The 19,586-nt window shown below is 61.6% G+C and overlaps 1 protein-coding gene across 3 annotated transcripts in view; it reads right to left on the bottom strand.

The window, feature by feature from the left end:
- The window catches only part of ARHGAP8 (Rho GTPase activating protein 8), a 60,014-nt gene that overhangs the window by 24,264 nt on the left and 16,164 nt on the right, over nt 1-19,586 (bottom strand). For all 3 annotated transcript variants that reach the window (XM_042993502.1, XM_042993501.1, XM_042993503.1), the window contains 5 exons: nt 13,818-13,905; nt 9,461-9,592; nt 5,153-5,239; nt 1,662-1,760; nt 431-541 (listed from right to left, as the gene is read on the bottom strand). In XM_042993502.1, coding sequence (XP_042849436.1) covers nt 431-541; nt 1,662-1,760; nt 5,153-5,239; nt 9,461-9,592; nt 13,818-13,905 — 517 coding nt within the window. The remainder of the gene's footprint in view (nt 1-430; nt 542-1,661; nt 1,761-5,152; nt 5,240-9,460; nt 9,593-13,817; nt 13,906-19,586) is intronic.

Here is a 19,586-nt window from a genome sequence, read left to right as displayed (position 1 = left end):
GGTCACTCGGGCCACGACACGAACTCGCTTAGTGGCTCCCAAACTCCCCTCCCGACGTGGCCTGCCCCACCGTGGCGCCGGCTCGCTGGCCAAAGCAAAGAACAAGACCACGCTGCACTCCGGGGTGGTGGCACGCGTCCGGCCGTGGCCCGGGAGCCGGGAGCCACCGCAGCCGGCGAGCAGCACCGAGCCCCGGAGACGAGAGCTCTGCTCGCCGCCGCCGGATCTTGGCGCGGCACGGCGGGAGCGCGCGCGGCACGGCGGGAGCGCGCACCGCGCACTCCCCGGTGCAGGGAAAGGGCGCCTTTCGCATTCTCCGCAGGGTAAGCTGGGCTGCGGAAGGAAGGGTCTGGGGACGACCTCTCCGGGGCGTGGGAGTGTCCCACGGTCCCACCGAGGAAAAGAGCAGGCCGCGGACCGGCTCACTTACTATTGCAGACTGACGCCAAACTGCTGGGTGGGCAGAGGGGGCCGCGGCGGCGGCGTCTTGGCGGGAGCGGGGACCCGGCCCCTGTGCAGGTTCCGGAGCTTCTCGTCGTATCTGCGGACACAGCAGAGGCGCGGCGCTCAGCTCGCGGGGGAGGAGCCTCGGGCCACGGGCCGGGTGCCCCGAGCCTCACGCTTCTGGGCCCACGTGCCGCACCACCACCTCACACGTGTGCGGCTGTGTGCGCGGGTGCATCCGCCCCGCCCCCACAATCCCCCGCCGTCCTGGGCCTTCATCCCACCCCGGCACACGTCCAACCTCGCCTGCCAACCCTTGGCCAACATTTCACCCACGTCTTTGCTGGACACACCCTTTCCCAGCCTTTCCTGTCCCCTGGAAACTCACTTCAGCAGTCACCTCCTCCTGGAAGCTCTCCCTGATAGTCCCCTCCCTAGTTGTTCTCACCGACTTGTGGTCCCCACCGCGTGGGAGCATTTCAAGGGCAGGGTCACTCCCCTACACCGCTCTGTGTGCCCGACTTCGGGCACGTGACCTGGCGCCCAGAAGAGCTAACATCTCCCCTGCCCCTGCAAGGCTGCCCACCTCATTGCGGCCTGGCGAGGACTCTGCTCCCTCGGCGAGCCCCCGGAGTGGGGACCGCAAAGGGCAGAGGGTGCCTGGCAGGGACTTCGAGACCAGCCCCTGTGCTGGCTGTGGGGCCAACCGGCCACATGCCTTCCTCTGCTCCCCTGACCCCACGGGAGAGACCACAGAGCCACATAAAATGAAGTGACAGACGCACTAACAGGGTTTCAGCAGAAGCCACGGGGGGGGGGGGGGGGGGGGGGGCGGGGCGGGGGGGCGGGGCTGGTTTCCAGAGCACCTGCCACTGCCTCCGACGCTTCATTCCACACGCCCCAGAAATTCCCCTAATTCTCTGCTCAAAAGCAAAAATGGCAAATAGCAAGGCAGCAAACTGCAGCTACGATCACACCTTATTTTTTAAAATCAGTTTGCAACGCGGGGAGAGAATAACCTCCCGTCCCGCCAACGGCCTCCCGCAGCCTCGTTTCTCTGCGTCAGCAGCCGGCATCTTTGCTGACGCCGCAGATTTCTGGGCCGGATCTGCTGGGCGCACGTTTGGAAATGAAGCCTTCCACGCTCACGGGACTGGACGGAGGCCTGTGGAACCACGGAGGTGTTCTCCCGGCTGTCGGAAGAGGGTCTGACTCACCGCAGGACCTCGGGGGGGACGATCAGCTGGCCGTGTTTGAGGTGTTCGCGCAGCTCGCTCAAATAGTTGAAATAGATGACTTTTCTCCCAAACTTATGACTGGAAGGGCAGAAGCAAGAGAATAAAAACCGATGAGGCGGCACCAGAGAGGCCAGGGGCCCGGGGGGGAGGGGCGGTGGCGGCAGCCGAGGAAGAACAATGCGGGCGTTTTCCGTATTAAGTGAACGTTAAGTGCTGACGCCAGAGAAAACCGGGCCCTAACGGAAGCAGCGCACGTCTGCAGAGGTTTTGCTTTCGTAAGATCTCGGCTGCGCCAAACACTCTTGAGAGTCTCATCTGCATGAAAATAAATAGTTGCCTCCAATGTGAAGCTGCCGAGAGTGAATCTGCACAGATCCGGGAGATGCAGGGAGGGGCCCCGAGGGCCTGCGGTTCCCGCTTGGTGGTGGCTTCCCTTTTGGGCACCCCTCCCTCTTCCAGGCTCCCGTCGGGGACAGGGACCAAGAGAGACACTGGTCTCTCTCCAGGACGGTGGCACCCAAGAGGCCACACCGGAGCGAGCGTCACGGAGACAACCCCCCCCCCCCAAATCCACCCACCCACCGCCCAGCGCCTCAGTCCTCCCTCGGAAACGGGTCCTCCCCCCGAGCGAGACCAGCCAGGCGAATGCCCACTGGCCGACACCTGGTGGGCACCGGCACCTGGCTGCCGTTAGTAACGGGCCCGTTTCCTGAGCTGCACGGCGGGCACAGAACAGGATCCGGCGGGTGAGAAGCCACATGCCCGGCCCAGCCCTGCTCCTGGCAGGCCGCCACCACCTGTCCCCTGCCGCGGCTCTACTGAAGTGCAGCCGGCTTCCACAAAACTGCACGGATCTCACGTGCACAACGCGGGGAACGTGGACGCAGGCACACACCGCGATGCCATCACCACGATCAAGGGACCAAGCATATCCGCTGTCTACAAAGCTCTCCTGGGCATCCCTTTGCTCTGTGTGTGTGGTCAGAACACTCAGCAGATGTGCCCTCTTGACAAATCTTGAAGCGCAGGACACTGTGTTGGCCGCCGCAGGCTCCACGCTGGCCATCCAGAGCCCAGCAAACTTCTAGAACCTTTCTTTCCCTTCTCTAACTGAAGCTGAGCTGTTCTACCGGAAGGCAGGCTGGAGCCCAGAGCCCGCGGGAGGCCGAGCCGTGTGCGCTGGCTCCCCCTAGTGGATGAGTGGGAATCAGACCAAGTGCCCGGACCCCCAGCCACCTGCCCCTAAGGGCCGAGGGGGCCTGACCATCTCCCGTGAACTGCCTGTGGGTGGGGGGACAGAGAGCTTCCAAGCTGCAGGGAGGCCTCTGGTGCCAACCCACACTGCCCGTGCAGGAGCGCCCCCCACTTTCGCTCTGTTTCTGCCTGACCCCCTCTAGCTGGTCCCTTCTAGCATTTGCTGGTCCCCAGGCTCTGGAGGGCAGATGCTTCCTGCCTCTCATACCCGGAAAGACCCCGGGGCAGTCCAGGCAAGGGAATTCAATCACCAGGCCCCACCTCCAGAGGTCTGAGTCAGGAGGTAGGTGCTGGACCCGGGGAAACTCCTGTTCATGGGCTCTGGAGAGCCTCTGGATTTGCCCTCCTCATTTTCAAATGAGGACTTCGAGGCTCAGAGAGGTCAAGCAGCTGCCCAAGGCCACACAGCCAGAGCCCAGTCCTGGCTCTGGGGTCTCCAACCCTCAGTCCTGAGGTTGTCTCCTGGCACCTGCTTGTGTCCATGCCTGAGGCAGGATAAGGGGCAGAGCCACACAGGGAATCCCAGCTGAGCCATTACTCACGGTGTGACCTCAGGCAAGCTGCTTAATCTCCCTGAGCATTAACCCCTCTCCTTTGGAAGAGGGAAAATACAGCTGATGTCATAGGATTGTTTTGGGGTGCTATGCACGTACGGTGCGTAAGAAATTGTAATTCAAGTAATCACAAAAGGATAATAAAAAGGTTTTTTTTTAAAAAAAATGAGTCAGGGGGCGCCTGGGTGGCTCAGTCGGTTAGGCAACCGGCTTCGGCTCAGGCCATGATCTAATGGTTCGTGGGTTCGAGCCCCGCGTCGGGGTCTGTGCTAATGGCTCAGAGCCTGGAGCCTGCTTCGGATTCTGTGCCTCCCCCTGTCTCTGCCCCTCCCCTGCTCACGCTCTGTATCTGTCTCTCAATAATACATAAACGTTAAAAAATTTTTTTAAAAAAATGAGTCAGGAGGTAGGGGCTGGGCAAATGCTAGCAGCAAACATTGAGCACTGGCTACTGCCAGGCAGGCCCTGTTCTAAACACTCCGTCAATACATTGTTGCCACAGGATCGGTACAGCCGCACAGTCTGTCTCCCGGGGAAATTAAGGCAGAGGGAGGCTGCATGTCTTGCGCAGAGGAACAGGTGATCAGAGGCGGGGCAAGTCAAGCCTGAGCTCCAGAACCACCGCAGCCTCTGGGCTGCCGCACTACAGAGTGGGAGAGGGGTTTTCCCCCAAGAACTGGAGAGGTTTCTAGAACTCTCAGAGCTTTTCTAAGGTGAGTGACAGCACCCAGGAGCAGGAGAACATCTGAGCGGTCTTCTCGGGCACTAGGGTAACGGGCACTGGCTTTCTCAGCCATCAGCTAGGGACGGGCATGCTGGTCCTGGTTAAACAACGGAACAGACGAACGAAATCCCACCGTCCCAACAGGTGCGTGTGTGGCTGTGGCACAGGCAGCCAGGTGGGAACACTGACTGCGTGGGAATCCTCCTGAAACGAAAGAACTCTGGCCTCAGAAGTCTCTCCCCACCTTAAACGGGAACAGACTCAAGGCTGCCCTTCCAGGCATTCTCCCAGTGGCACCTGCAGACCTGGGAACCGCAGCCGGCCCCAGTGACAGGGCCGCACGGGCCACGCTCTCTGGAACGAGCACTGGTCTGAGTTTGGGAGTCCTTGTAGTGAATCATGAAACCCGAGGTGGTATTGGGGACCCCCAACGCAGGTGCATTAAGTAGGTGCTCAGGCCAGGGCGGGATTTAAAACAGCAGGTACAGGGTCACCTGGGTGGCTCAGTTGATTAAGCGTCCGACTTCGGCTCAGGTTATGATCTCGCGGTCTGTGGGTTCGAGCCCCACGTCGGGCTCTGTGCTGACAGCTCGGAGCCTGGAGAGTCTGCTTTGGATTCTGTGTCTCCCTCTCTCTCTGCCCCTCCCCTGCTCCTGTCCTCTTTCTCTCTCTCTCTCTCTCTCAAAAAATAAATACACATTAAAAAACATAATAATAATAAAATGCCAGGTACAAAGCTCGCAGCTGTCGTGAGCTGGCGTCCTATTCGTGACCGTCAGCCGTTGTGACCCGCCACAGCCGTGGGGCGGGCAGAGTGCCCCAGACACGGGTGCCCCAGGGACGAGACCGCCACGGTGCCACAGAGGGAGGGCCGTCCCCCCGCCCCACGGGATGCAGCCTCCTGCCCCGGCGAGGTCCTCGCCTAGAGCACCACGTACCTGATGAGGGGTTTGAAGATGGTCCACAGGACTTTGATGAAGTTGGTGGGGTGCACAACATAGAGCGCCTTCAAGTTCTTTTTGTACCTGAGGAGGGAAGCGTGGGAGGACTTCAGAGCAATACACCCCGCACCCGAAGCTGAGCCCTGACCGTGAGCCTCAGAACCTTCGCTCTCTGAACAGAGCCACTTTAAGGACGTTGGCCCAAAAGCAGGAAGGGGAATCGGGACCTCCCGTCCACTGGCACCACCTGGCACGCACACGGCACTTCACAGTTTGCGAGAGCAGAGCCCCCTTGCGGGTGCTCACCCAGGGGGAGGGGCGGGGCGCACCGAGCAGTTCGCAAGGGCAGGCCGCTGGGAGAGCCCCGGTGCGCCCGCCAACGGGGTACCGGGCACCCACTTAAAGAGCCTGCGTGCTCCCCTCATTCCAGAATAAGTCAGCGCAGAGCCACGAGGCTGAGGCAAGGAGGCTGGCACCGTGCGGGGTGGCCTGGCCAGGTGCTGCGGGGAGGGGGGGGGGGCGTCTACGTGCAGCCAGCGCGGTCCCCCTGTCGCCCGCTGTCCGAATTTCAGGAATTTGGGGAGCTGGTTGTAAAAAGCAGCCATGATTAAATAATACGAACACGTAATTAAGTAAATCATGTTAAACGCCAAGGTAATAAATACTCGAAACTCCTCACTTCCGGCTTATTTTACTCCCTTTACTCTTTCCTGCGCCCCCGAGCCTATTCTGTCTGTGTATCTGAATAACAGAAGTCCATACCCAGTGTCGCCCTCCGACTCCGCGTCCAGGGGCGGCACGCTGGTGCCCTGAGGCTGGCCACGGTGGCAGGAGATCGCACGGGTCACAAACCAGTCGCCCCAAGCCCCCGAGGGCTGGTTAGCACGCGCGGAGCAGGGGGCTGCCGGGTCAGACCCCGGGGGGCAGGGGTGAGGACAGGGGAGTGACAGAGGCCGGGAGAGGGGTGCTGGAGCCGGCAGGTGTGCGTGAGCAGGGCTCCCTCACGGGGAGGTGGCGGGACGGGAAGGCGGTATGTGCAGGGGCGGGGTGGCCCGATCAGTAACCGGACCCGTGAGGGGGGCTGGTCAGATGCTGGGTGGCAGACGGGCGGGCACGTCAGTGAGGGAAGCGCGAGCAGCGCCTCCCCACCAGAGACGAGGGCTGCAGACCCACAGAGGAAACCAGAGCGGGCCCCGGGCTGCAGGACAGGAACAGCGGGCGTCGGGTGAACACGCGGGGCCCGGCAGGGACGGACAGGTGTGACCAGCGCCCCAAGGGTCCACGGGTAGTGCCTGGGAGCGTCACCCCAGAAGCAACAAGCACACTACGCTGACACCCAGGCTCCTAGAGAAATGGCGGAACGCCCCGTGCGGGGTAAGGACAATGTAAGGGGCGCCTGGAGCATCTTCTTGTGCTAGAAAATGGGGGGGGGCACTCAGCGTAAGGGGACACGTCTGAGGGCCCCAGGAGCCAGGCTGGAAGGGGGCCCCCTTGGCCGAATTTGGATTTGAACGCTGAATATGGTCATGGATTATAACCCATTGAAAGAAACAGGAAACCACAAGTCCACATTGATACGAATGAGCCAGGACGGCGAAGCTCTTCCTTATGGTAAATCGCCGGTGGCTTCAATCGCCACTCGGCCACCGTCCCAGCAACCACTGGGCCAAGAAACGGCAACGGAGACAAAGGCCCATCACAAGACACTTCGATGGGGAGCAAGACACCCACAGTCTCAAGGTATCTCCCAAGGAGATACTAACTAAGGACAAAAAGAACGGCTCTTCATGCAGAGAGCGGGGAGGTGTAGCGACTTGTGGACGGCCCAGGGTCCCCGAGGGCAGGGGCCACCGAGTGCATCCTTCCGTGGAGGTGGCTTCCCGGAAGGGGGTCGCAACACATGTGGGGGGACCGGTTCTCCCTTGAAAGGAGTGACCTGGAGGCACAGTCTGGAGAATAAGGAGCCAACAGCCAAGAGAAAAAATTCAGGAAAACCCGCTGGGGTGCAGTCACGGCAGACAGAAAACCCTTGCGGTATAAATCTCACCAAATTGGATTCGGGGCTCCACTTGCACGCCTCTGGTGACGGGGGACTCACTATCCCAGCAGACCCTCCCCTGCTGGTTCCGATGTCTAGAAGGTCCATCTTTCTGGATTCCATCGAGCCAGGATCTGTGATCCTACCCCCACCCCCTGGTCCACCTTCGTGGCAAGTAGGGAGTCCCACAGAATAAGTCGGCCTCCTTCCATTTGACAATTTATCTGTATCAGCCTACACAGGCATCTCACTTCTCCTCAAGCACCTTCCGTGGCTCTCGTTGCCTCCTTCGCCACCTCCCTCCGCGATTCCCCAGGGGAACCCATCCCCCCCCCTCGTCCAGCCCTCCCCCCACGGAGCCTCAGCTCACCCGACTCTTTCTTCGGTCTGCCACTTGGCAATGCCCTGCCCATCCCTCCAGGGGCTGCTCAAAGGCCGCCTCCCCCACCCGGCCTCTGGCCCCACCTGGCTCCCATCTTCCCGCCCAACACGGAGAGCCCGCCACGTGCAGACCCCTTCCCACGCGCAGGGGAGGGGACACGGACACGGGTCGGAGGGTGGCAGCCAGGCACGGTGCGTGGGCACAAACACACCGCTCTGCGCATGCGCTGTCTGCTCAGGGACCTTGAGGCCGCAGGGGAGGGGCCGGCGATGCTTCGGGGACAAGCCAGGAAAGCTTCATGGGGGAGGGGCCAGAGCTGGGGCCTGGTTGCCTCTGGCTCCGCTCGGGGCCGGGCACAAGTGTCAGGCAAACGGCGGTGCAGCTCAGCGACAATCCTTTCCCCGAGACACAGGCCAGAAAGCCAAGAAATTCCTCCGAAGGTTCGAGGCACAGCGACAGCAGGACCCAAAAGACGCGAGGGCGGGCTTTGGGAGATCAGGCTCCGCCTCCTCCACCCCGCCCATCAGAGCTCTGAGGGAAAGACTTCCAGCAGGGGTTAGAAAGGCCTTGGAGAAGGAAAAGCAGGAGGAACACAGGACACCTGCGCGAAGGCCCGACGGTGCAGTCTATTGGCAGCCCCGAAGAGCTGACTGCGACACAAGGCGTCGCTCAGGAAAAAAATCCGCCAGCCCCAAGCCGTTGCCAAGGGGTGCGCGGGGCCCGGGGCGGGACAGGGAGAGGGGGTCTCGGCGGGGGTCCCGGCACAGCCACACACCAGGTGTGGGATGGGGGGGGGAGAGACACCCGCTCTCTGGGGCCTGTGCGTCCGCACCTGTAAAAACGTGGGCCCACCTGCCCACCTCTCCGACACGAGGCACCAGAAAGCCCCTTGCAGGTGGGCCTGCACAAGCACGAAGGGCACCCGGAAGACAGCCGCGAGCCCACGTTTCTCTGCCATGTGTCTTGGGGGTCAGTAATCTGGGGGACACGGGCCAGACCCGGCCACCTAGTACCGCACAGCCCTGCAAGCTGTGAAGGGTTTCACGTTGTCAATGGCTGGAAAAAGAATTAAACAGACGATAGTTCAGGATATGTGAGAATGACACTTGGGGCACCCGGGTGGCTCGGTCGGTCGGGCGTCCGACTTCGGCTCAGGTCACGATCTCACGGTCAGTGAGTTCGAGCCCCGCGTCGGGCTCTGGGCTGACCGCTCGGAGCCTGGAGCCTGCGTCGGATTCTGCGTCTCCCTCGCTCTCTGCCCCTGCTTGTGCTCTGTCTCTCTCAAAAATAAACATTAAAGGGGCGCCTGGGTGGCTCGGTCGGTTAAGCGTCCGACTTCGACTCAGGTCATGATCTCACGGTCCGTGGGTTCGAGCCCCGCGTCGGGCTCTGTGCTGACAGCTCAGAGCCTGGAGCCTATTTCAGATTCTGTGTCTCCCTCTCTCTGTGACCCTCCCCCGTTCATGCTCTGTCTCTCTCTGTCTCAAAAATAAATAAACGTTAAAAAAAAATATATTAAAAAAAAAATAAACATTAAAAAAATTAAAAGAAAATGACACGAAAGTCACATTCCAGGTCCACAAAGTTTCACTAGAGCAGAGTTCCAGCCCCGTTTCCGTATTATCTGTGGCTGCTCTAGTGCCCCGTGGCAGGACCCGGTAGTTGCCACAGGAGCCTGGTGGCCCACAGATATGGGCCGTCTGGCCGCCTCTGCCCCAAACGACAGCTCCGGACAGAGCCCCGGCCCCGAAGGGAGGGGACCCCGAGCTCCTTCGGCCTAGCTCCCGGCCCCCTGCCGCACAGCCGAGACCCCTCCTGCCCCCCGGGCCTCCCCGTCACTCAGCGCAGCCCCGAGGCCCACCCCCGAGGGCTGGAGGGCACACACCTCCTGTCGAACTCCTTGTAGGTGCTCTGGAGCCAGCCCAGGGACGGCTTGTTCCGGCTGTTCAGCCCATAGTGGAAGTAGACGATGGTGTAATCGCTCTCCACGTACTGGTCCAGCGTGTGCTTCAAATACCTGGGCACAAAGCACAGACTCGGTTTCGAAAATCACGCTCCTGCCGTCGCTGAAACCAAATAATGCGGTCGCCACAACAGAAGCTGTGGGCACCGGGGACGGGCCGGCACCGGGTCACGTGGGGACACGTCCAGGGCACCGGGGAATCCACCTGCAGGGGCCCTGTCCTCGTTTGCTACATGAGGCTCAGTGAGGTTAGTACTGAAGGCCACGGTCACACAGCACGTGGCAGGCCAGAAAAGGGCCCTGAAAACACATCCGTGTCAAATCTCTGGGACCTGTGAACGTGACCTGATGTGAAACGGGTCTCGGCAGGTGTGTGATCGAGGGAAGGCTCCTGAACAGGGGCTTATCCAGGATCATCCAGGTGGGCGTGTGTGCTGACGGGACAGACAGAAAGAGGGGAAATCACGGAAGGGGGTGTGTCTGAGAAGACACAGCGGAGGGTGACGCCCCCCGACCCCGGGCCAGGACCACGGGCAGCCATCAGAAAACAGAAGCAAGGAGCCTCCTCTCCTGGACGGGGAGCTCCCTCTGGAGGAGCAGGGCCCGGTCAACACCCTGGTCTGGGACTCCTGGCTCTGCCAGAATAAACGTGTTGCTTTGTCCCACAAACGAGCAGTAATGAGCTGCAGCAGCCTCAGGGGACTCTCGGAGGCCGCACCGGGATTCGAACCCAGGACGGACCGCTCAGCCCCCCACCTCGGACTCCCTGCCCTTCTGCCGCACCCCTAGAAGCAGCCACTTCCTTCCGGATCGGCTCCGAACGTTTTCTTGTTCCCGTAAAGCAGGATCCTGAGTCTGCTCTGCGGTCACCTGACCGCACGCCACAGTACAAGTTCTAGAAAGCTCCGTGGTCACTTCCCAGCCCTTGGTCCCTCCCCGCCTGGCCGCGGGACCCGCTTGAAAAGGCCGCGTCCAGCCACCCGCAGGAGGCGAGCTGCCCCATCGGCGTTTTGGCCAGGGCCCCTGACGTCGAGCGGGCCGGAACGGGCTGCCCAAGTCACCACCCAGAAGCGCATCCTGGAATGCAGCCCGGATTCCGTGCCACCGTGGCAGGGATCACACCTGCTTCTGCCGTGAGCCGTGCGAAGGCGGCCTGCCCGGAGCCCTGGGTCCAGCGGGTCGTGGGCTGGGTGCGCACGGGGACGGAGTCCGCAGAGCTGCTCCAGCAGAAAACCCCAGCAGCCTCTGCCCGTCTGCAAGGGCTCAGCCGCCAGCCCTTCACTGCAGGGACACCGCGGTGGGCCCTTTACCTCACCCAAAAGGGCGTCAGCTTCTCCTCTGCTCATCTGACTTCAAAGCATCGTTAGAGGGCCCTCTGCCCAAAACACTGGCTCTCTGAACAGCAGGCCTTTGCACGTATTTACTCACTTAACCCCGTGAGGCAGGCACCATAGACCCATTTTACAGAGGAGTCAACTGAGGCCCGAAGAGGCGAACCAGGAAGGGCAGAGCCAGGATGTGAAGGGAGCAGCCTGGCCCCAGAGTCCACTCTCTTGCCCACACTGTCCCACCCCCAGACAGCCACGTGCTCCCGCCCGTCGTCTCTGAGGTATAAACGTGACGCAAAGCCATCCTGTCGTGACCCTGGTTTCGGCTTCCCTGTTGTGGGAGGAGTTCCAGGTCCCGGATGCTCTCCGGTGTGCTGGTTCACACACCCTCTGGACTAAGCCATCGGAGCACCATTCACTAAGGCCATCCCTTCTGTCACCCTCGCAGACAGAAGCCAGCCTGAGATCTCCAGTTCCAGAGTCCCGCACCGCCGGGGACTCCCCGCTTCTGTAAGGACAGTCACGGTTGCAGTCCCCAACTCCCTTGCCGGGGGAGAGCAGGGGAACGTCTGGCCAGCTCGCTTATCCACGCCGGACGCATCAGTAAAAGCAGGCACCCGTGGCCCAACGCGCTCCCCAGTTCCTTCCACAAACACGCTGAGCCCTCCTGGTGTCAGAACACATCTGCCAGGCGCGCTCAGCACAGGAAGCCATTAACTAAATTACGGGTTGAGCTGCAGAGACACGACTTATTTCTTCACCCATTTCAAAAATAGGAGCGCGCATCTGGCCACAAGAAAGCCGCCGCGTGGACAGGGAGAGGGAGGATGGCGTATGCGGCGACAAGGTTTTCCGTGGAAACGTGGAGAAGGCTCAGCCTTAGGGCTCTTCCTAGCAAGGCCAAGAAGCCCCCAGGCGCCTCTGAGTAGATTAGAAAAGATGCTCCTTCTTCTAGCTAGACGCTCTCCAGCACTGGGTGAGAAGAGCACCAGCTGAATGGCAGCCCCTCACGGTGATGCCCTTGTGCAGTGAACAACCTCCACAACTGTTCACAGAGGCCATGCTGACCACTTCCTTCCGGGAGTGAAGGTTTCTGAGGGAGGCGGGCACGCGAGAAAACACAACGCACCAGCTGTCGTCAGAGGCTGGTTGTTTTTGGACCGAGGTGAAATTCCTAACAGTACCATTTTAAAGCAGACGCTTCGTGGCATTAAGTACATTCCCCATGTGTGCAACCGCCACATCCGTCCCGTTCCAGAATAATCTCATGGCCCAAAAGAAAGCCCCCACCCATTAGGAAGTCAATCACCCCGCCTCCTGCAACCGCCAACCTGCTTTCTGTCAAGGTTACTTCCCTCTTTGCAAGGAAAGGAATTCCGAACACATTCCGGCCCAGCGGTGTGACTTCAGCGAGAGCCGACCCGCGGGTCGTGGGTTATGGGATGCCACAGAAGGAAACAATCCGGCAAGGGGACGTGTCAGCCTTGGAGGACCCCAGACGAGAGCTCTCTCCTCATCCGGCTTCCCTCCCCCCGTGTGCCCCGTACACACTGCGGGCGCGCTGGAGGGAGGCCAGCACCTCGCGGGAGGGCCGGCCCGCTGTCCGGGGTCACCGGCCGCCCGGGATGCGGGCGCCCCTCGGGAATCCCGCGGCAGGTCTCGCCGCGCAGCGGCAACAGCGGCACCGGCTAGAGACTCCTGAACACCCGCGGCCAGGCTCTTGCCGTCACCGGTGCGCCTCCCGCTGCTGTTGGAAGAGGCTTTGACAGACCAGGTCGGATGCTCGGGTCAAGGGGATTCTCACAAAACCACCCGCCCGGAGGCTCCCGAGTGCTTCCGGGGCCCGCCCGCGCTTTCACTCGAGCTGGGGGCTCTGCGCTATGTCGCGGGGGGAGGAGCAGGTCAGCCAGAACGGTCGTGACCCGGAGTGGAAGCCGTACCCAGACGTGAGCCAGGGTCTGGCCGTGCGAGGGAGTCGCAACCGGCGTGCCGCCAGAGGGCAGATTCGAAGGCAAGGAGCAGCCGCGTGCGCCCCACCGGCGCGAGACCGCCACCACCACCAAATGTGGTGACCAAGGCGAGTCCCGCCGGCCCCCAGCCTGGGCAGGTACCCGGCAGGGCCTCGCTCGCGGCGAGATCCGCTGCGCGAGAGGACACTGCGCCTGGAAACGCAGCCACGGGGGGTACCCGAGCGGTGCTGCCCTCGGAGAACGTCCTCCGCTCCAGGCCCCGGGCAGCGGCTGCGGTCAGTACACGCGGGCTCCCACGAGGCTCATGGGGTCGATCGAGAAAGGAGGCACCGGAAGCACCCTGGCCATCACGCAGAGCGTGCAGACGTCACAGGGACAAGACGGGGGGCGACGGCGGCCGAGGCCGCACGCAGGTAAGCGGAAGGCCTTCCTCCCGAGCAGAGAACACTAAGCAGATGCAGGAGACGGGGCTCCCTGTGGCTCTGAGAGGGAGGGAGGCTTGAAAGGGCCCCGAGATCTAGGCCCAGCGCTTCGGACTGTGGACCCAAAGCCACCCAAGGCTGGAGAGGCCATCAGTCCCACAGGTGGCTTTGCTGACCTGGCAACAGATGTGACATCCATCCGGGGACCCGCTAGTCAATGTTCATACGTGAGCCTTGAGCCCTAAACGTCCACCCTGTGCTGATAGTGAGGGAGCGGCCTGCACACAGGGAGGGGGATACACACGTGTTGAGGGGCAGGCAGCCTATAGGGTGTGCGTGCACACAGAGGGAGTGTCCATGGCAGGTGTGTGCACGGTGGGCGTGTGTGTGCATGGAGAGGGAGGTGCGCACACGGTCGTGGGGAAGGCAGACCACAGGCTGTGCGTGCGGATGGGGTGTGTGTGTGCACAGGGGTGTGTGTGCACGGGTGTGTGCACGCACACCGGGAGGGCACGTGCACACAGGGGGGCGTGTGTGGAGGGACACAGGCAGGACTTACTCCAGCAGACGCCTGTGGTTGAGCTCGTGGGAGGGGGGCATCCGGCAGCAGCTGAACGTGATGACCCGTCTTCCAAAGCGATCCTCCCCTGCAGGAGCAGACACAGGGGTGAGGCCCGCCCGCACCCGAGGCCTCCCTCCTCCCCTGCAGGAGCAGACACGGGGGTGAGGCCCGCCCACACCCGAGGCCTCCCTCCTCCCCTGCAGGAGCAGACACGGGGGTGAGGCCCGCCCGCACCCGAGGCCACCTTCTCCAGGGACACCCACAGGCATTAATGGAAACAGGAAGCCTCCTGAGCAGCCGGCCGAGCTGAGAAGCCCAGGTGGCTGGCAGGCGGCACCTAAGGAGCATCTACTGCGGATGCTCTGTGCACATTAGCCAAGTTCATGTTCACCACCAGCCTGCACGCTGGGAACAATGTCTCCATTTTACAAACAGGCAACGGGCCCTGTGCAAAGCCACACGGGGCTGAGGGCCCCAGGACTGAAACCTGGACGCCTCTGCCTTCAAAGCTAGTGTCTGCTGCCTCCTCCCCACACCGAGTGTCCTCCGGGGCGTCCCCAGGACTCCGGGCCCTGGAGAAGGCTGGGTGGGCTGGGGGACGGTCACTCCTGGACAGGACCTCACAGGGTACAGGAGCCCTGATGATCGGTGCTGCCCCCCCCGGCGTGGCCCAGGTGACCCTGTGACTGTCCCCACACAGTGGTGCTCACCACGCAAGGGACAGTGGAGGGGGGACGCTCCCCAAGGGCCGGTGTCTAACCATGTGCCCCAGAACCCAGGCTCGCTGCCCGCTGCCTGTGCCCAGATTGTGTCCGATAATCAGTCACTGATCGACTGAAAGGCGCGTTGTAGAGCCTGAGGAGAACAGGTACTGTCTGAGAAATCACACAACTGTGAACTCACTTTCGTGGCGAAGAAGCGTTTGCATCTGTTTCAAGGGTTTGCTTGAAATGGGAAGGATGAGAACTCTGAATCGGGCGAACCAGAAATGCACGCACGCTCATGCCCCGGCCCCCTGCACACGCCCGGGGCAGCTGCTTGTGATTTAGGACACGTGTGGCTCTTCCCAGGGGCCTGGAAGCTTCTCTGATATTCAGAATTCTGGCGCTGTTCTGGTTTCCAGACACAGCACCTTCTCATCTCACGGGCTCCTTAGGGATTCTGGTCATGCTTCCCATTTGTTTAGAAACGCCCTGTTTGGAAAGACTGCACCGCGAGCCACACGGTGATCCGCTTTGCCAAATGGGGGCCTCGATGGCTGCGCCTGGAAGAAGAAAAGCGTCTCCCACGTGCTGTTTCTGCCATCTCGGGGGCCAGGGGCCCACGGCCAACCTGAGTCTGGGCTCACCTGTGGGGCCCGAGGGAAAAGGACGGCATCGCTTCTCAGGTTGGGAATCGTCTGTGTGGCTACTCAAGAAACAAGGAATCGATTCCTCCCAGGGTCGAAAGACATTGTTAACGTCCGTGGTAAGAGGTCAAGAACATACGGCACCATCATCCGGCATCAGACCAAGCGGAAAGTCTGGGATACGCGAAGTCATATGGCGAATGGAAGACCAGGTCAGCAAACGCTCGCCGAAGAGCCACCGTGCACTCAGCTCTGGGGAGAACGACCAGACGCGACACCCGCCCGGCCCCACCGATCTGGGCGAAGGGCAGTGATGCGGGGACGGGGTCTCGGCCCAGCCCCACAAGCCCCCGAGAAGCCGCGGGGGCTCTGGCAGGCCACGCTATTTCTGCAGTGACTTCCACGTGGTTGGGCTTAGGCCACGCTTCTCAGGTGAGGGGTTCCATCCTTCACAGGACGGTGCTCGCTTCAGACGGCGGACGCCGGCCGGAGGTCCCCAGCCCCCTCCCCCTTCTGACCAGCTGGCTACAAATCCAGAGGTCCCCACTACCCCCTTGTGATCGATAGTCCACTCGCTCAGTTACGTTTTATCATAAAAGATACCAGTCAAGACCGGCCAAGAGAGGAGACGCGCGGGGCGCTGTGTGGGAGGGTCCTGCTCACGGAGCCCCCGTGCCCTCTCCCTGTGCAGTCTGGAACACCGCCATGTCGCCACCGCCCAGGGCAGGCGCATCCAGAGTGGTTCCGGGGTTTCATCACACGGACGTGGCTGACTGAACTGTGACCCAGTCAAGGCGCAGCTCGACCGATCAATCCGGAGGCAGTGCCGACTGAATCCCTGGCTGTGGACTGAACGCAGTCTCCAGCCCCTGGAGGTCACGACGCCCAGACTCTCTGACCCAGTTGGTCGCTCCTGGCACAGCAGCTCCATCCTGAGCTGTCTCAGTGGCACCCGCGACACGGCGGTCCCCCGTGAGCCTCCCCTCTGGCATAAACCAGCAGGAGTCACAAAGCTCCTCCTATCACTTCGGGATTCCAAGGATTTAGAGGCTACTTCCCAAGAACCGGGGACAAAGTCCAGACACATTCTTTGACCCCACCGCGTCTCACGACCCCGCACCCCCACCGTGGTCAATCGTGCCCGAGGGGTGCACCGCGGGGCGGGGACGGACGTCACCCACCAGGCCAGAGGAGCAGAGGCCGAGCTCCAGAGAGAGGAGATGAAGCTTCCTCTTCTGCGGACGGGGCCTGGCTGAGGGCAGGGCAGGCGTCTGCTCACGGGATGCCCTGGGCAGCCGAGGAACAGCACGGGGTCTGATGCAGACGTGCCATCGCGGGCGGCAAGGTGTGACGGGAAATGATGGTGAGAAGAGGTCGAGGCCCCAGGGACGAGGAGGGTGAGGGTCTGACTTTACCCGGTTGACGGCGGGGAGCCGGTGAGGAGGGTAAGTAAGGGACACCATCTGATGGGTTATTCTGCAGGCCCTTTGGCTGCGGGTGAGGATGGCCTGAAGCGGGATGTCCCAAGTAGAGACTGCGAGGGGGATGGGAGGAGCAGGGGACAGAGACCCCCAGGACTGGGGAGGGGCCCCCAATGCTGGCTTGGGCTGCTGGGCCATTCACGGAGGGTGGGGGAGGATGGACACAGGAGCCAGAGCCAGTCTGGCAAGCTGCGGGGGGAGGGGCGAGGGGGAGGGGCAGGGCCAAGAGGGGAGCACCGGGCACAGCTACGGACAACCGCTGAGACAGCATCAAGGACGGAAGGTCCCTGGTGCAGAGTGACGATGGCCTGGGAGTGGACGCGGGGCCAGGGGGCCTGTGGGCACGAGGAACAGCTGCCCAGGCCGGTGGATCCCAGGGAAGAGTGAGCTCCCCCCACCAAAGCCACCCAGTCAAGATCCACAGAGGGTCCTGGTGGGTGACACTGGGGCACCACTGAGGCTGAGAAGAGGCAGGAAGCAGAATGTCCCCACCCCAAGACGGCGAGAAGCGAGAGACAGGAGCAGAGCAGAGCTCAATGCCAGGCAGGGCAGAGCCTCACAGAGGAGCGGGGGGGACAGGCACAGGGACCAGATGCCCCGCCACACAGGGGCGCAGCAAGGCCACCCCAGGGCCCAGGGTGAACAGCAGGAAATTCCGGGCAAGAAGTGTGAACTCAGGCTCCCGGAAAACCCAAGGGACTTGGTGTCCAGGGACCCCAACCCTCCGGGCCAGGCCAGAACACAGCGGGTCTCCATCAGACCCCAGAGCCCTCCCCAGACCACGCGTTCCCTGGTTTGTCGAGGAGGGCGGGAGGGGCTCACGGCCTGTCCCTGCTCCCGGGCCCGTGGCTGCTGACAGGCCCCTTGCTGGCCAGCTCGGGTCAGCGGGCCCAGAGGGCAGGGGGTGTGCAGAGACGGGGCAGGTCAAGGTCAGAAGGATGAATCCCCAGCCGAGGAGTCTGGACTCAGTTCGGCCACGCAGCATGAGCCCCTGCCATCCGCCATCTGCGAACAAGGGTGAGAAGCTTCCCTGGGCGGCGCACGACGCGGGCACGGGCACGGCACTGAGGCAAGGACGCGGGGAGGGGCTGGGAGGCCGGCGCCTGCATCCGGCCCGGGTCCTTGCCCTGTGGGGGCCTCCTGCTTGTATAAACCACTGAATGGCTCCCTCACTCATCACGAACACTTACTGTGCGAGGTTCCTCAACTTGCAAGATGCTGAGTTACTATGGAAGGCCTTCTCTTCTCCTCAAAACCAAAAAAGCAACTAACTTAACTTTTTCTTTTCCTTTTTAATGTTTGTTTGCTTATTTAGAGAGAGAGAAAGAGAGGAAGAGAGACAATCCCAAGCAGGCTCCGCACCGTCAGCACAGAGCCCAACGCGGGGCTGGAACTCACGAACCCGTGAGATCCTGAGCTGAGCGGAAATCAAGAGTCGGATGCTTAACTGACTGAGCCACCAGGGTGCCCCAGCATTTTCTTTTCGTATCAGTAGACTTCCAAACGTCCCGCCAAACTACGCCCACAGCACTAATCAGATTGAACAAACTCTCACGGCAGGTGCAATGGCAAACAACCTGGGTCCCTTATACTGTTCTCTCCGCAGCTGACGCTTCGGAAAATTTCCATCATAAAAAGTGAACAAAAAGCGACGGAGGGAGGCACAGGCCGGCCCTGGCCCCGGGGACAGAGTCCCTGCCCCCACAGCCGGGCAGCCCCACACCAGCCTCTCTGCACCGGCACGCAGTAAGTGCTCAATAAATGCGACCCGTTACCACGTGCCAGGCCTGACGCCGGGTGCCTCCAGGTGTGCTGTTTCGTTTACAGAAGAGGAAACTGAGGCCCGGAGAGGCCACGCGAGCATCGGGGCCGGGTCCACGCTTGCAGCTGGCTGACCCCCGGCCTGCACGGGGTCCTCTGCCCCTGAGGACCCCGCAGTGGCAGCAGGGAGGCCTCCCGCGTGCACGCCTGTGCGGCAGCCCTGAGGCATCCCCGGGACGTCCGGGATCCTGCTTATTAAGCAGTCAAGGCGGCATCTGCATTAATGACATCAGTCAATGTGAGTAAACACCCCTTCGTCGTTCTCTGGTAACACGGGCCAGCGTATCGAAAACGGGCTTCAAAGTGATATAATGTGCAAGGAAATGAAAACCATCAATAAGATGCAGATTCTCCGAGGCCTCAGTGTAATTCATGACCCCTATCCCTCCCCTCGCTGTGCACAACACAGCATCGCTCACTGTCTCCAAGGCGGGAGAGGCCCGGTTTATGAATAAAGAAATGCTTCCCAGAGCCATCGCCCGGAACGCGCTCCAGACGATCCGTCATCCGCTCCGCGTGAAGGACGATTAAAATGCATAATAAAGGCAGTGGCCATCTAACCAGGAGTGATTTGGGAGTTCGTCTCCTTGGGTGTCTGTTTCAGGGCTGCTCATCTTTTTGCAGAGAGGAAGGAAATGCGAACACCCATTTTTCTGCATCCTGCAGGGAAGCCTGGCTGGGGTCTAACCTGGGGGCACAGATCTGGGTGTGGGGTGGTGACCTGTCACCCAGTGGAACCAGATCCTCCTGTCCTCCTCTTCTCTGCCACTCGCCTCCTCTGTGTCTCTGGATCACATCTCCAGCCTCTCTGCTGCTCTGGCTCCAACCTGCCCCCTGCCCACCCCACTCTCCACCAGGTTAATCTCCCCCTGGGCTCACAGCCCGGCCCCCGACTAAGCTCCAGACGGTGACCACTGAAAATACTGAAATCAGGGGCGCCTGGGTGGCTCAGTCGGTTGAGCGTCAGACTTCGGCTCAGGGCACGATCTCAGGGTTCGTGGGTTCGAGCCCCGCGTCGGGCTCTGTGCTGACAGCACAGAACTTGCTTGGGATGCTCTCTCTCTCGCTCTCTGCCCCTCCCCTGCTCACTCTGTCTCTCTCTCAAAAATAAATAAA

Source organism: Panthera tigris, chromosome B4 (assembly GCF_018350195.1).
Source record: "Panthera tigris isolate Pti1 chromosome B4, P.tigris_Pti1_mat1.1, whole genome shotgun sequence".
NCBI classification, from domain to species: domain Eukaryota; kingdom Metazoa; phylum Chordata; class Mammalia; order Carnivora; family Felidae; genus Panthera; species Panthera tigris.
Note: the sequence above shows the minus strand (reverse complement) of the source record. Positions and strands in the feature narration are given on the sequence as shown.